A 17,690-nucleotide genomic window follows, 5' to 3' on the forward strand; every position below is an offset into this window, starting at 1 on the left:
AGTATTTTAAGAAGAAGAAAATGGTGTGTGTCTATAAGCTGCTAACTTCTCTGTATATTCAAGCGTATGTGAAGTTTAAGTGTTCTCTAAGATGTGTGACTGCATTTATAAAGGTCATCCAGAATAGCAGGTAATTGTGGAAGAAAGCCAGGAACATCAAATAATAAATAATTGGAGGGTCAGGGTTGGGAGGGGGAGGGATTTCATCTAGAAGGTTTCTGTTACTTCTTTATTTTGTGTTTCGTCTGCCATTCCCCCTGCCCCCACAAAATGAAGAGATAAGGTGGACTAATGTTAATTTTGTTTTTGTTGTCAGGACTTGACGGGAGCTGAATTATATACGCAGCCAGCTGATCTTTTGCATCCAGTAATTTATGCCACTGCCATGGTTTTGCTAATGTGCCTGTTGATGATCATAGTCAGTTACATATACCATCACAGGTAAGAATCAAAATTACTAGACTAAAAAAATTAGTTTCATAGTGCTTAGGACTACTTTTTCTTTTTGATAGGAACACGATATAGTAATCTGCATTTGTTGGGGGTTTTTCCTATAAAATTTGTTGATGCAAACTAAGTTAAGCAAGTAGCTATTTCATCTGTTCTTGAATATGACAATTTAGCTCTCCTAACCATGTATCTCTTAAATTCTTCACTTTTGCTTCATGATGAAAGAAGAGACCACTCAAGAATGATCGTAGAATTTAACAAACTGTTCAGACTTTTACATTTCTGTTGATGTGAAAGCTTGAAGCCTAAAATTTTTGAATCAGGCCCCAAATAGTTGTATAAAGCTAGTTAATAGGAGGGTGTTTTAATTTATTGTGATGAAGACCAGAGATTATATTTGATTACAAAGTACGTGGTAGTCAAACAATCATTAACAGTAATTATATCTCATTTATGACAAATGTATCTTGCTAGTTTCTGAAAGACAATAATGCAGCTGTGTTTTATGGTGTCTAATTTGTTTCTTTTAACAGTGTGATAAGGATCAGTGTAAAAAGCTGGCATATGCTAGTTAACCTGAGCTTTCATATTTTCCTGACCTGTGTGATGTTTATTGGAGGCATAACTCAGACCAGAAATGCCAGCATTTGCCAAGCAGTAAGTAAACATGCAAACACTTGAAAAATATTTACCAGTTTCATACTCCTATATATGTATACACCCCCCTTGCCTCCTATAGAGCCGTGGCACTGTACAGACATTTTCATCAGAATGTAAAACTTAGACCAAAAAATCAAATTTTTTTTTTTTTACCTTAAAGATTTCTCTTGTATTTTCATCCAGCGGTGAAGATAAAACTAGTTTGTTACTTGAAAACTGGAAGAGTATTTCAGAAGAGCAACAGAATTTTTTTTGCCCAAAATGCTCTCTCAAAAAAATAAGTTTTACCTGTTAGTTTTATTTTTGAGACTTACTTATTATGAAATTGTTTTATAGGTCTGTATGTGGCCTTTACAGACCATGTGAAAACTGATTTCCAGAGGTATTAAAATATTTATTTCCATTTGCTCAGTATAACGTAAAGGGAGGGAGAGAGAAGTGTTTCAAGTCAAAGACCTATGCTTTCTCTAAACAAACATCACTAGCTTTATTGAGACTCCTCTTTTATAGTGATTTGTTCTTCTGAGATTTGGCCATCTCTAATTCAGTTGCAGTGTTTCAGTATAATAACAGTTGCTGCTTTGGAATGATGCAAGTGAAATTTTTTTAATGTTTTCTTTTTTCCATCCAGTGATTCATAAAAGTTTCTAATACCTCATCATAATATTCCATAATGCTTTTTGTTTGAATTTACAGTAGTTTTTAGGTTGACAGTTCAAAGTGTTGCAATAAAATATGTCCCTGCTCTTTCTCCTACAAATTTAAAGAGAATGCTAGTCTGTGTGCATTGCATATGCATGCGCGCACACACACATATATGGAGATGAGGAAATAGTTTGACAAACTGTAATTTTTTCTTGTCGCCTTGGAGACAGTAATCCTACAAGAGAAATTCTGTGGTATGGATGGGTTGTTTAGGAGTTGTGCTTTTACTTGCACATTGAAACTTGCAAAACAACCACCTCCAGTCATCTTAACAGAAACTGAAGTGTCACCTCTTCCATTCATGTGTGCCATCATTTAAGGGATATATGAAACCTACTTCTTGCAGTCACTTCATCTCAGTGTTGGCTTATAAGTAAGGAAATACAGGACAACCGGATTGTGCCTATTCTCGATGAAACTCCAGGGACTTGGGGATTCCTGGAACTTCTTTTAAGAAAACAATGTTCAGTTTATAAAATACTGCAGATGCAAAAGGATCTGACGGACAACCATTTTCTTAACAGTAGTGCCCAGGCAGTCTGTGAGAATGGCTTTGCATTAATGTTTAGGCTGGTTAAATATTTAAAGTATGACACTTCCTTTTTTTTTGCATTATGTTTAAATCGCTGACCAGTTTGTTAGCTGTCTATATTTTGCTGCCTTCTACGTAGTTACCATGATATCATTAGCTTGCTGTTCCCTTACTCATTTCAATTTGAATAATATCCGTAACACAAGACATTTTAAAGTGTTTCATAAAATACAGTTTCCAAAAGTGTATGATTGATATATAATATTAAAAATGTTGGCCAGCAAAGTTCTTCCCACGTTATTAAGTTTTCCTTCCACTAGAGGTAACCGCAGCTATGTAGCCTTTCAAGACTCAACTGATACGAAGATGGGTTTACATAACATATTTTACTTTTTTGAAAACGACAATGACTGGGCATTTAGAACAGTCATAGTAAAATAAGAGGGTTTTTTCTTCTCTTCAGCTGAGCTTTTGAAAATTCAGACTTTATGCAAGTTGCATGTTAAATGATTGATTTTTTTTAACTTGGTAAAAAGGAAATGTTTGGGGGTTCATTTTTATTTTTATTTTTTTAAGGTTGGGATAATTCTCCATTATTCCACTCTTGCGACAGTACTATGGCTGGGAGTGACATCTCGTAATATTTACAAGCAAGTAACCAAAAAAGCAAAAAGATGTCAAGATCCTGATGAGCCACCTCCTCCACCCAGGCCAATGCTGAGGTGAGCTGCTTGTTTGTGTCTGCAACTCATTATTTCCCAAGTCGCTATGCTCATATTTTGACCAGAAAATGTAACAGGTCACTACTGGTTTTTTTGCAAGTGCCTTTCATGGAAGATTTTCTTTCCAGGTCCTTAAAGTCTCTTCCAGACTTTTCTCTTCCTCAGCATTATGTTAAGGAGGACGAGGTGAAGGATGATTGGTCTTAGCATATGACTGTTGCAATGCTGTGTTCCTGATTTGTAAATTAAGAAATTGGTAGCGTTTCAGCATCTCCACTGGGGCTTTGATTAGGACTTTAGATAGCAACACTTCCCATTAAATTATCATAGAAGAAAGAATGTGGAGAGCTGTTATCACACAATTAACAAACACTGCAATTTAAGTAAATACAGTTTAATATGTTTTCCAAAGATTGCTTACAAATAGTTTGAAAAATCGGTATCAGTCATTATCAAATGAAAATAGTGTTCTTTGTGAAGCATTCCTCTCAGAATTTTTATTTCTGAAATCACTGAAATGGGACAAACTAATTATCTGTGAAAGTCACCCTGTGTGAAATATTTTTAATAGAAAACGTTAACATACTTTGTTCTTATAGCTTACTGAGCCTCTGGATATTAATTAAAAACTGCTAAGCTGAAATTCTCCACAAGGTGGCAGAAGTTGATTAACTTTGATTAGTTATAGGCAAATATGTAGAAAGCTTGATTTTAAAGTACAGAGACTGCAGAAAATCAGAAATGCTTTTCTGAATGTCATCAACTAAAATTTGCAGTACTGTATACAAGCATATAGAAATATTTAATTGATAATTTAGAAGGTAGAAGGTTACTATTTATACCACTTAAAGACTGTCTTTGCTTTCCTTAACTTTCATTATTTTTCTTTTAAGAAAAAGTAAATCTGTTGTATGCACTGTAGGATATCATGCCGACCACCAACTGTGTGCCTTCCAGCAGGGTACTGAGTAGCCTTTTTAACATCTGTTGTGATTTTCTTTTTTTCATCCCTTATTATTTGTCATGGAGTTCTTGCTTTGGAAAATGTTACAGTAAAATGACCAGCTTCACGGGCTCAGCTCAGAGTTTTGTGCAAGAGTTTCTCACTTGTTTGGAACTGGTCACCTTCTGTTATCAGGCCCCCTGTTTCTTGAATTTAAAGAGACAAAATGACCGATTCTCTGTCTGCTTCCATGCTGTTTATATTTCTCCTCCGTATGCATTTTCAGAACTACAAAGGGTCTGTTGGAACAGAAAAAAAAACTCTGATAAATGTATGTAGGTACACATTTTTCTCCTTATTTGCTATACATAAATTATTCTGCTTTGTGTTCTTTGGGTTTAAAGAAGTCCATCTTGCAGATGATAGGTAGACATGATGTTTACACTGATTTTCAGTTCCTGTGGGTATTTTGTGAGGGTGGACTTCATACCTGTTAAGCTTCCCTCCCCTCTAGCACAGATAAGCTTTATTCTTTATTTTGAGAAATTCATTGCATGTAAGACGATTTTGTTGCTGATGATGATATTCATTCGGTGTTAACAGAACTTTGTCACAGGTCATGAACAAGGTGGAAAAAGACTTTGAAATGGATCTGGTGTTCTGCAGAAAGTCACTATAGACAGTAGATAAGAGATTTGCTGTGGCTCACAGTAGCCATGTTGAGAAGATAGTGCAACGCTTGGCACCCCTTGGAATTCTTAACTGTGAAAAACTTTATGCCAAGTATATTGCATTGCCATGCCAGGCAGGAGGATGTAAAAATACCTGAGGTTCTCAGCTGCCAGTCACAAGAAGGAAGTGGGGTTTGTAGTGCAGAAATGGTATTTTGTTCAGCAGACTCCAACCAAGACAAAAGGAAACAGTTTCAAATTTTTTAACTAAAAGAACTACTTTACAAAGAACCTCGCTGAAGATCTTAATAATGGGATACTTCATGTAAAGCGTGAAATGAAACAAATACAAATATTTGTATTTTATAATTTTATTTAAAATAAATACAAATACTTGTATTACTATAATACAAATACCGGGTGAATGTTCTACTTAGAAACACAGTGTTTCACTATTTATGGGGGTTTTTTTCTGTTACCATCGTAACACCTCTTGTCTACTCATGTCATTAGATGTATTTTTCTCTTTTTGATCTAACTTAAGGAAAAGTTTTAGCCTGTACAGCATTCTGCCCCAACATCTTAATATTACTGCATCTCCTCTAGCATACTTTGTATATGTTTTTTAGTTAGTATTCTGTTCGTACAGCTCCTTGCTGCGTGATAGTTTTGGTTTGTAATTTGGGCTCTTGTGTGTTGCTGTGTCTTAAGTCTTCAGCAATTCCTGAGTGGTTTGGGGTTTTTTTTTGGTGGTTTTTTTTGGTGTTAGTACTTGGTATCTTGGTATGGTTCAAGGCCGGTTGTAAACATGTTCCTTCAATACAGCAAACTGAACTATGGCTACAAACAATCCATATTGCTTCACTCTCCCACCAGTAACAATTTGCCTTGTGTAGAAGCAGTTCACCTAGCTGTTCAAGTGTGAGTAGTGGTGCATCTTTGAGGCAGTGATTTAGTAATTTGTAGTGAAAGATAAGTAGAGTGAAATCACCCACAAAGATCTGTTTCATCTGGTCAGCTCCCAATTGCTGCATCAAGATACGGAATAAACCAATGACATAATTTGATCTTTGTGGGATTCAGCAACGAAGTAATATATTTAGTGTACCTAGACTTCCAAGAAAGACTTAATTTATTTTAGACTGTTGTTTTGTGACTCAAGTGAGACAGCAGTAACTTCTGGTGAATAATCCGAAATGCAGTGGAAAGGTCCAAGACCATTGGAATAGGGGTGTCACGTTGACAAAACAAACTACCCATCCGTATGTCACAGTAGTAGTTTTCACTGCGTGTTCTGATCTGAATTTGGACTGGATTAACATAAGATGCAGAACAGAGTGCCATTAATTTGAATGATTGTCAGTAATTATTGATCTGCCACTAATGAATTCAATGTGAATTCACAGAAATTGGAATGAAAAGTTAGATACTCCAACAACATTATGTCCTCGTCCTTGTGAAGGCATACAGTTTTTATTAACACCACCACAGGGAACCAGGAGGTATATACTATGAGACTATAGACTCCATTAAAAATAAATAAATAAGAACACCACCACTCCCCAAACTCTTCCACACAAAAAAACCCAAGCAACAAGAGTTCTTATAGCTGATCTTCTGAACATAGCATCCATAATATTACGCAAGTTCATCTCTGGAACAAGAGGTGTACCACTTGTCCTTCTACATTTCTGTATTCTCTTCCAGCAGTTTACAACTTTTGACTGCCAGCTTTTGCTTCGTCCTTTTAACTGTGTATACCTTTGTTCATTGCCTTCGAGGGAGGTGAGCAGCTATGAGAGAGAGGTGGTTTACAACAGGAAAAAAGTTGTAGTGAGGAAGACTTAGAAAAAATCGATACTGCCAAAGCCCAAACCTGATTCACCCTAATTATTTTCTTAAAGAACTTGCATGTTTCCAGAATCCTGGAACGCTCTCATTTCCTTCATGGTGACTGAATAAAATCCATTGCCGCTAAGCAGCCACTGATATACTGGCTTTACTTTTTAGGTTCTACCTTATTGGTGGAGGGATCCCTATCATAGTTTGTGGAATAACAGCAGCAGCAAACATCCGAAATTATGGCAGCAGACCTAATGCTCCTTAGTAAGTACCATATAACTGAGAGCTCTGTCGTAAGATTTCATGGGTTTGCTTTTCTAAGTACTCTCGTTGCAATTAATTCTGAATCTTCCAGAAAATGTAACACAGCCAAGATCACTTCAAAGTACCATAATGAACTGATAAAGAGTAAGTGACTTGTGAGAAAACATTAATTTTGATTCTTTGGTTTGTTTCTTTTCCAGTTGCTGGATGACTTGGGAACCTAGCTTAGGAGCATTTTATGGACCAGCTAGCTTTATAATTTTCATAAACTGTATGTATTTTCTCAGCATATTCATACAACTGAAACGTCACCCTGAACGTAAATATGAACTTAAGGAACCCATTGAGGAACAACAGCGTCTGGCCACCAACGAACACGGGGAACTGGCTCATCAAGATTCATTGTCGGTGTCACTAGTTTCTACATCTGCTTTGGAGAACGAGCACAGTTTTCAAGCACAGCTGCTGGGAGTGGGCCTTACTTTGCTTTTGTATGTCGCTCTGTGGATCTTTGGAGCTCTGTCGGTTTCCCTGTATTATCCCATGGACCTGATCTTCAGCTGTTTTTTTGGGGCAACATGTTTAAGCCTCAGTGCCTTTCTTATGGTGCACCACTGCGTTAACAGGGAAGATGTTAGGCATGCTTGGATAATGACTTGCTGCCCTGGAAGGAGTACGTATTCAGTGCAAGTAAATGTTCAGCCCTCCAGTTCCAGTGTAACCAATGGAGAGGCCCCTAAGTGCACCAACAGTAGCACAGAATCTTCATGCACAAATAAAAGTGCATCAAGCCTAAAAAATTCTTCTCAAGGTTGTAAACTAACTAACTTACAAGCTGCGGCAGCTCAGTGCCACCCTGCTTCTCTGCCATTGAACACAGGTCCTCAACTTGATAACAGTCTCACTGAACATTCAGTGGATAATGATATCAAAATGCATGTAGCTCCCTTGGAGGTGCAGTTTCGGACAAACGGACACCCGAGTCGGCATCATAAGAACAGAAGCAAGGGACATCGTGCTAGCAGGCTTGCAGTATTGAGGGAATATGCATATGATGTTCCCACAAGTGTGGAAGGAAGCGTGCAAAATGGCTTACCCAAAAGTCGACAAAGCAACAGCGAAGGGCATTCAAGGAGCCGAAGAGCCTATTTGGCATATAGAGAACGTCAGTATAACCAATCCCAACAGGATAGCAGTGATGCTTGCAGTACACTTCCAAAAAGTAGCAGAAATACAGAAAAAACAATAGCTACCAACAACAAAAAAGATATTCTAAGGAAACCAATAGCGGTTGAACTTGAAAACCAACAAAAATCTTATGGCTTAAATTTAGCCATTCAGAATGGACCGCTTAAAAGCAGTGGACAGGATGGACCCTTGCTCACTGCAGACAGTACTGGTAATATTAGAACTGGGTTGTGGAAACACGAAACTACTGTGTAGCATTATAATTCATTGCGGGACGAATCCATATGAACTGTGATTACACATTCCTTAAAGCTATTAACACTTTTAAAGACTGTTTACAAACTGTAGGTACTTTATGCAGGGAGGGAACAAAGATAATCTGCCAAGCAAAAGATTGTATGCATTATTTGCTGTTCTTACAAAGATGAACTTTTGGTATTTTGTGAATTTTTTTTTGAAGTGTCAATCTTGAGAGATGCAGAACATAACTTTGTACATTTTTATTTTTTACCTGTAGCCCTGCAGATGTGTCCACCACACATTTCAAATTTGTATTTAAGTGTATAATAAATAGTATTTTCCCCAGCAGCCCAATGTTGTACTTATTTGTTGGGTTTTTTAAAGATTATTGCAGAATGTCATCTTGATTTTACTAGTTCAGTATCTGAAAATTATGAGTTTGTTACTAAAGAAAATATTTGGTGTCTGAAATAGACAATGCAAATAGCTCAAGTAATTGCGTAAGGCCTAGAATTTGTTTGAAATGAAGAAGCTACATTTTAAAGAGATTTTTAGTATACAGGCAACTTGTTTACTCCAAAATCATTGTCTTGTACTTGCTGCGTAAGTTAGTTATATTTTCATACGGCTGTGGCTTATTTTAATGCACTTGTACTGAGTTTTAGTTTACTTGGTAGTGTTTTTGGATAATACTCTATTTTGCCCTCATACTTACCTGACTGGGGTGTTTTTTTCTAATTTGTTTTAATCATTTGTAATTGAGAAAGGTTATGAATGTTCACAGACGGTAGGTGCTAATTTGCAAAGGTCATCAGTATGTATCTGTGAAAACTCATTCAGTTGTAATAGTGTGGAAGAAGAATAGCACAGGTGTTTTGATAGGTGGTCATGGGATAATCTGTTAAGAGTATGATCAGTATGCAAGGTCAGGGTCTTTAGGTTCAGTGTCACAGTACCAGTTGACTCTTGAGAAAGTGTTTTGAGTTGCAAGTTCACTTTTACTCACCTGTATGTGACCATTTGCAGAATAATCTCCAATACTATAGAGCATCTGTGTTTTTAAAAAAAAAAAAGTTTCAGTAGAAGGGCTATATTAATAAGGTTATCAATTTTATAAAGCATGTAAATTCCTGCACTAGAAATAGCTAAAACGTGCAATCTTTTACAATAATGTAAATCTTGAAAAATAAAGGCTGCAGTTAAATTAAACTCTAATTTAAATTTAATTGCAGTATAATTACAAAAACTAGACTCAAGGTCAAAATATTTTATGTAAAATGAAGTAGTCTAGAATAGATTATATGTCAGTTATGAGTAGTTTTCTATACTTAAATTGTTGACACCTCAGTGTAAACAGGATCGTATTTTGTGTCATCCTGCTGCTGTGACAAATTTGAGGTTATAGTTGCAGAGTAATGCTTGGGGCTTTACCTGTTTCCAGTAACTGATACCCATTTTGCTAAAACCACCTGTATTAAATAGCAAAAAATGGTTCTGTGTGATCTAGTACTGATATCGCAACTCAACTTTTAAGCAACAAATGGAATTGGATTGTATATACTTGTTTACTTGGTTGCCTAATTCAGACTTGTCACTGTTGGGTATTTTACAGTTAAGTCTATTTGTTTCAGTACAGATACAGGTCTGACATTCTCAGTACTCAAATATTATGTTAAATAATTTATCATGTGAGGACTCATTCAGGTATGTTTAATTATTGCTTGCCAGGTTTACTGTGCCCCCTGCTGCTTGGTTTCATAGTCTAAACTGATCTGGATGCATTGTACCAACCTCTGCAGTAGGACAGTGTTGTTAGGGTTAGGGTGCTATTTTTGCTTCTTGTGAGGAGTTGCCATTTAAGAATTGTTAAAGCAACGTTTTGACAAGCGTATGGCTCAGTTTTGATTGCCACTTTATTTTACTGGCTTCAAGAGAGGTAGCTTTTAGCTTGTAACCGATCTTACAGCTACCGGATGGATAGGCACGCAAAAAAAGGAATTCATAGGTATTACCAAAGAAAAGAAGTTAAACCAAATGTCTAAATAAATAATGTCAAATATTTACATTTTAAGCTATTTGACAAGATACTTAAGCTTCTTAGACAAGTCACTGCTTTGTAACTGGGGGAAAACAAAAGGCTCTATGTAAGTTGTATTTGGTGTAGGGGGGTTCCTCTTGGTAGCAGAAATACATTTTGGACCTAGAAGTCAAAGCTGGTGACTCGATCCTATTCCATTACAAATGCTGCAGGTCTGTCTCTCTTGATTTAGTGGCTGGTTGAATGAAAACTGAATTGCAGACAGTAAGCGTAAGGGCATGTGCTAAGAGAAGGACTCATCTCTCTGAGCTGAATTTGTATGTTGCACAACTAGCAGCAATATCATCACGGGAGTTCCTTCATATGTAGTTTGTAGCCCCAAACCCAGATATTTTTAGATTATATTTAATCAGGAGTATATACTGTGCTGTTTTTTTATAGTAACAAATATATGTACTAATGCAAATGATTTAAGCCTACTTCGTGTTTTCTTCAAAACTATAGAGCTAAAAAAATATAATCTATATATAATATGTAAAAATGTCAAAACAGTCCATAGATTATTTCTTATTATCTGAACAAGGTATGATAGTGATTTAGGATAAGATCAGTTACCCTTTAGAATCTGCTTGCCCTTTGCTTTTGGCACTGGACACCTTTTGCACAGGTTTGGAAGTGGACATCTGTTTAGTCTTTCTTGAAGCCGATCTTAAAAATGCCTTTAAGATTAATTCTATATGTAATACTTCTGCATAGCTTGACAGCTTGCCTTAAGTTTTGATGGGATTAAAAAACCTCTTCGCTACATACTTAATAAATTATGAATAGCCTTGGTACATATAGGGGTTTTAATATAAAAATATTTCTTAAATCATCACACTAATAAACATGCTTACTCCACTTACAGCTATGTACGTAGCTACATTCGCTTTTAATCTGACAAGTGCTTTTGCGCAGATGATGACAAGCTAGGACATTATTCTCAGATATAGTCTTGACAAATACTGAAGAATACACTCATCTCGTGTGTTTCCCGTGAAGAATGTTAAATGAAAGAATTTATGTAACTAAAAGGCGGAAGGCGGGTTATTAGACTCTGAAAAAGTGGAGTTACTAAGTATAGTATCTTATAAGGAAATTGGAAACAGAAAATCTTCAAGCTTTTTTATATGTTCTTTCCTAATAGTGAAAAGCAAGCTTATTTTCAGAGTTGTAATTAAACTTTGCGTGAAAACCCACCTAAATCACTCCAATGGAAAAAAAACACTTCACAAAAACTTCTTTTTTGCCTGTTTAAGTGGGACAATGAGAAAGTAGCTATAATCGTTAATCAGATACATAAAGGGGAGTAAGTAATACACTTACTCCCCTTTATCTGTCTATACTTATATATCACACTATACTTGGTGTGAGGACAGCCTTTTTTATGAGACAACTTTGCTTTCTACCAAAAAAATGGTAGAGACTAGAAACAGCAGTAGTTAGTGCTGGTTGTCGGTGTGATAAAAGTCAGTATATTTGTCCATTCATAATAGAGTGACAAAAGCAGACTTTGAAAAGCAAGCGTCACAGGTTTGGAGGAAGGCGGCTATAAACACAGCCCATTTTTTTGGCTAAAAAAGTTTTGGTGGTGATACCTGTCATGCACCATATAGTACCAAAAGAAGGGGGGGAAACAACCACTACTCAGACTCCACAGTCAGGCGGGTACTATATGGTGACAGTTTATTATGAGAGCCAGAATCCTTAAGCAAGCGTACAGGTTCATGAAATAGTAACAGGTAACAGGACACAACTACGTACACAGGGAGGGTAATACGGCCTGACGCCTGTCGATAAGGATCAAGCCGGTGGTCACAGACGGTTCGGGGATCTCAGTCCAGCTGAGAGGGAGCTCCGAGGAGCCTCCTCCAGTCCGCATCCTTTTGTGCTTTTGTTGCCACATGGTCTCGGTAGATAAGACCTTGGTTGGGTCTTATCTTTTACTCAAATGTGCCATCTTCTCCCCTTCCCTCTTATTTTAACAATGAGGAGCCGTAACTGCTAAATCACTAAACTAAGAGCTCAGTATCGCAAGTTGGTGTTACTTTATGCAGGCGAGGTCCTCCTTTCACTTCCCCGCCTTAGGTTTTCTCTCTCAGTGCATTCAAATGTCTTTCAGAGCCTGAGTCTTTAGGCCCTTGACATAAGTTTAGGCCTCAGGACTGTGAGAGGTGTGGCAGAGGCGGACTTATCAAGGATGACAGTGTCCGAACAGGCGAGAGCTACGGGGCCTTCGCTCCATCCTGTCCCCCGTTTCTGCACAGTCATTGCTCCCTTGTGTCCTGCTACATGGGGGCATGAGCATCACAATACCAAGGGTAGGCATTGAGGTGGAAAAAAGGTAAGTGTTAGTAAGAAAAAGGAGTTGATTGAAATGAGGCGTACATGATAAATAGAGTTTTGCAGCCAGATTGGCAATTCTCAAGCGGTGAGACCTAAACCAGGCATTTATAATGGAACGGGTGAGGGAAGAATCTCCAGCAACTGTGATGCTCTCATGGAGTATAAGACAAGTGACAGCAGCATATATAGGGTAGCAGAAAGGCATCATGTCAGAGTGCCAGTAACTAATCTCGGGGATTGTGTTAAAAAACATGTAGAAAATAAAAGTAACTTTTGATTAGACAGACATCTTCGAAGAAAGTGTCTTTCATACAAAAAGATAAATTTTCAAAAGGGACTTCTTCCTTGTTTTGCTGAATATCTGCATACAAAATTCACACGTGCAAACAATCATTGCTTGAACATGTGATTCAGACATGAAGGTGCAAGTACTTGCCCTTTTACTGAATGAGGAGCTCCCTGTATTACTATTTGCTCATAGGTAATGTGTTACCAGAACACCTTAAATGCTAAGTATTCCAAATTTCTGTAGGTCACTGTCATGGTTTAACATCAGTCGGCAGCTAAGCACCACGCAGCCGCTCGCTCACTCCCCCCCACCCGGTGGGATGGGGGAGAGAATTGGAAGAGCACAAGTGAGAAAAACTCGTGGGTTGAGATAAAAACAGTTTAATAATTGAAATAAAATTATAATAATACACAAAGCAAGTGATGCACGGTACAATTGCTCACCACCCGCCGACCGATGCCCAGCCAGTCCCTGAGCAGCGGCCCCCCCGGCCAGCTTCCCCCAGTTTATGTACTGAGCGTGATGTCACATGGTATGGAATGTCCCTTTGGCCAGTTTGGCTGTGCCCCCTCCCAGCTTCTTGTGCACCTCCAGCCTTCTCAGTCGGTAGAGCATGGAAAATACTTCAGGTGTTGGGAGGAAGAAACAATTACTTTTCGTGAAGTTCTTTCATTTTTACTTTATTCCATTTTGACCAGTTCTGTGTTAACACTGTGCTGTTTGCTGAAGCTGTTTGTCGTATGTATTGTATTGCTGCTTTTTCACATCCCTGAGCAAACTGAAGGATCAGTTTTGTTTGATGTTTTTTGGTTGGGGTTTGTTTTTGGGGTTTTTTTGGTCACAGTTTCTAGATTTTAGAGAGACATAGCATAGACATCGGTGAGAAATACTACTGTCCTTATAGTTCAAGATTAACATATAAAACATGAAGAAAGCTTGTGAATTTTTAATCCCTGCTTTCAAAACCGGAGGGACCTGTTGTGTTGTGGGAGTTGGTTTTAGTTTAAATTAAGTTTATACCTTCTCTGGTTCCAAGATTGGTTGACTATGGACATTTGGGGAGATGGAGGAGGAAATGAAGTGGTGGTATCTATGAATACAGATGCAAAATTTGTTTTATGTGAAAGACTTAACTTTTGAAAACTATTAGGTTAGCAAGATCGTAAGTATGACAAACTTGCATCTCTGTAATACTAGCCCACCAAAACTCGCCTCCATATAAGCGGGTAGAAAATGGCAGTAGCTGCAGCCCTTGGGTACAGAGGTGAGGAAAGCAGCCGTATGCCTGGTATTTACTAACCTGGCCACTTCTTAAAGCCCTTGCAGAATTGGTGCTGCTGACCAGGCTTCTCTGCTGGCTGCTGTTGTGGCTCACCAAGGTATTGTAGACCACATCCCGAGTTGAGTGGAGGATGGCTCTACAGAGTCGAAAGACAGCAGCTAGAAGGTCAGTGCAGACATAAGGCTTGCTGACTTTCTCAAAGCATGCTTCACAGCCGGTTGAGTACATGTCTAATGTAACTTTAGTTTAAAAAACACAACCAACCTTCAAGCACTGCAGCAATCTGCAATGAGGATGGAAGTGTTTGAAAATTAATCAAAATTAAATCCCAAAAGGTACAATCTGAGTATACAAATCAAGTGCTTAATTGAACACAGCATCTTCTCTGAAGTCAGCATTTACTCAGTATGATAGTGCTTATAAAGCTTACATTCTTTGAGCTCTGTAGTGAAATAGGTGGGGCAAGACTTAAGATATTAAGGTGAGATGAAATTGAGGGGAAATTTTTTGTTTCTATTAGATAAAGATTCTTAAAATTTTGTACTTGATACTTCACTGGTGAATATAGAAGTTTCATACACGTCTTCCAATGGGACATCACTGAAAAGCCTCAAATCCAATCGTTAAACTTGCATGAATGAAAGAGAATACTAAATGTTAAAATAACAAATAGATTAACATTTAAGCGTCTAGGAATGTTTCAGAGAACGTGCTTTTCATAAAAAGAGTAAAGACATAGACGACAAAAACATTCATACAAAAGATAAAACAATCCTAAGTGTAAATTTTCATTTCACTTACAGGAGGACGACTTCAGCCCGCTTACAAAGCCTAAAGGGCCTGCTCTGTAGAATCACTATGTAATTCTTGATGTAATGACCTATGTTTCATATAGTACATACCTGATATTTTCACTTCATCCACTTAAAGTTCTATTTACTGACTATGATTATTCTGTTTCCCTCAATATCTAATATTCCTCCTGCACCCTTTTTTCTAATCTCTGCTCAGCTACAGATTAATGCAATGTTAGATGGCCTGCTACGATCTCCAACACCCTTCTATATCATTAAGCTATAGAGCAGCTTCCTGAATTGTTTGCAGCAATTTCCCTTTAAATCACAAGTGAGTGAGTTCTTCTCTATCAGACTGAGTCCAAATCTGAGCAGCAGGAAGGTGCAGTATGCAGAGACTTAATTTCATCTATTGGCGGATGATGTTTCTATGGGATGCAACTGGTGAAATGGAAACTTGTAGGAAGGACGTGTTTCCTCCTAGGGGAGGAGGGATCCCTGGTAACATCCAGAACTGCTGAGCAAGACATTTAAAATTAGAATAAATACTCTGATGTACTGTGCATCTAGTCATTAACTGGCTTATCTTTAACGGTGCTAGATACGCAACTTCTACAGGCTCTCACGGGAGCTGTAATAGATTAACTTGTCGATTCTGTTGACACAGAACTCCTAACCGGCTCAGACCATAGCTTAATCTCCAGCTCTGATGGGCTGAAGATGTACTACTATTACACATTTTCCGGTAAAACTGTACTTGAGTTTAATCACGGGTTGATAACTACAAGGCAGATAGTGTTTGCAGGAGAGAGGAGTTTGATGTGAAACAGAAAAGGATAGTTGAAAGGCCATCTTTACTGAATATGGTTGTAGATGTAAAAATACCTATTCTCAGGCCATTACAGTCTCAAGATTCGATAAACAAAAATGGATGCAATCACCGGTACCTTGTTCCTTCCACCTGTGGATAATGAACAACCTAGCAGATTGCCCCAAAATGCTAACGTGCTGGAGTGACGTACCTGGTTGGCCAGTACTTCTCAAATTAAAGATAGTCTGGATGTGGGAGCCATCACCAGTATATTGACACATCCCTGAAAATGACTTACATTATCCTATCCTGTGTAGTAAGGCTATCTGGTTATCCTGTAGCTGAAGTTTTCTCTGAACCTTATGGACAGTGCAAAGGAGCTTTAAAAATGCCTATATATAACTGTATACAGTTAGAACAGTTTCATGTTAACATTTCGGAGAACTGCATCTTTCCATCTAAGGCGAAGTCAGGTGCACAAGGATAACTGCGTGTCAACAAATAGTGTCAGCTGTTCCCTCCAGCACATGGCTCAATAGCTTTCCTGTCACCTTCAGCAGCCAACAGAGAAGTGAATAAACCCTGTTGTCTCCGTCTTGTTGACAAAAGTGTTTTCTAGTTTGAGATTTTTCTCGTCTTTCTTTTATGTAAGTTGCTCTCATCAAATGTTTCAAGACTGAGCTACCAAGCAAGTTTCATTCATTAAAGATAGCAGCTAAATCAGTGTGATTTCCCCTTCCCTGTTACATTTGCCACCTTATATTTCCTGTATCCAGGAACCACTAAATAAAGACAGCTAATGTCGATCATGAGTTTTGTCATGAACTCCTAACTAACCTCATGTATAAAGGAAAGCTCGAGGAATCGGAGGAGAATTTCCTAATCTTGTTCAATATTTCTGATAAAGGAGGTGGGAAGACTTTTAATCCAATGCTTGCAAAAAAGACCCCAAGCTGGCAAACAACCGAAAAGCCTTCCTGGACAAGGAAACCAAACAGATTTCTGATGCAGATCCAAAAAGTAATGAGAGCAAAATCTTAGTACTGCTTAATAGGTAAAAATGTGTTCACTGTGGCAAAGATGGAGCAGCTCCTTGCACTGAGATGCCCTTAGAGTGCCCAGTGTCTAGACATGGTGATACTGCTGGAGTTTAATTGCTGAGATCTGACGGTGCTAATTCAGCTCCTACCAGCCTATTTTTGAAGCTTTTGTCTGAAAACGGGCAGGCAGACCCAGAAGGGTCACTAAAAAATTACTTGGAGTGAGGTTACATGCTAGAAATACCACAGCAATTAATAGCCGAAGCTTTCTGAGGGGTGATCTGTGTTCCCAAAACGTCTTGGTTTAGAACAGTGTAATTACCACAGTCCTAGGACTGGGGTAACGTTATTTCCTCCCTGCTGTCAAACAGCTTATACTCGACTTAAATAGGCACCTGTTTGGGTTTTTTTTTTCCTTTCACCCCCCTGAAGTTAACAGGTAACAGCTGTTAACTCAGCAAGTTGGTAGCTCAGCTTGTCCAACACATATGTCAAGTATCTTTCCTCTCCTAACAGGATCCAACTAATTTTCTTATTTCCCAAAATAATTTTTCTCCTAAAGATGCGTACCATAATGAGCAAAACCCCCAAAAGCCCACCCCAAGTCCCCTGCACACCCTTCCCCTTCCCCCCAGGAATACTGGCTTTTGCTGCAGGGTGGTTTTATTGAACCAGGAAGCATTTTTTAAAGTTTTATCCAACATCATTGAAATTAAAATAGAGATGGCAAATTTCTGCAAGGCCACAGCATTTCTTCTGTGAGGCAACAACTGTTCACCTATGTAAAGATGATGGGCCCTATGGTAGCATGGTATCATTATTAGTCCGGATCAG

General features: G+C 38.1%; 1 protein-coding gene across 1 annotated transcript in view; it reads left to right on the top strand.

Annotated features, from left to right (window-relative positions):
* GPR125 (G protein-coupled receptor 125) overlaps window positions 1-8,565 on the top strand; it is a 67,512-nt gene extending 58,947 nt beyond the window's left edge. Inside the window, exons 16-20 of the mRNA XM_009324112.1 lie at window positions 317-441; window positions 984-1,107; window positions 2,924-3,069; window positions 6,694-6,789; window positions 6,990-8,565. Coding sequence (XP_009322387.1) covers window positions 317-441; window positions 984-1,107; window positions 2,924-3,069; window positions 6,694-6,789; window positions 6,990-8,232 — 1,734 coding nt within the window. The 3' untranslated portion in view covers window positions 8,233-8,565. The remainder of the gene's footprint in view (window positions 1-316; window positions 442-983; window positions 1,108-2,923; window positions 3,070-6,693; window positions 6,790-6,989) is intronic.
* The last annotated feature ends 9,125 nt before the right edge of the window (window positions 8,566-17,690 follow it).

The sequence above is a fragment of the Pygoscelis adeliae genome, unplaced genomic scaffold (genome assembly GCF_000699105.1).
Source record: "Pygoscelis adeliae isolate BGI_AS28 unplaced genomic scaffold, ASM69910v1 Scaffold24, whole genome shotgun sequence".
NCBI lineage: Eukaryota > Metazoa > Chordata > Aves > Sphenisciformes > Spheniscidae > Pygoscelis > Pygoscelis adeliae.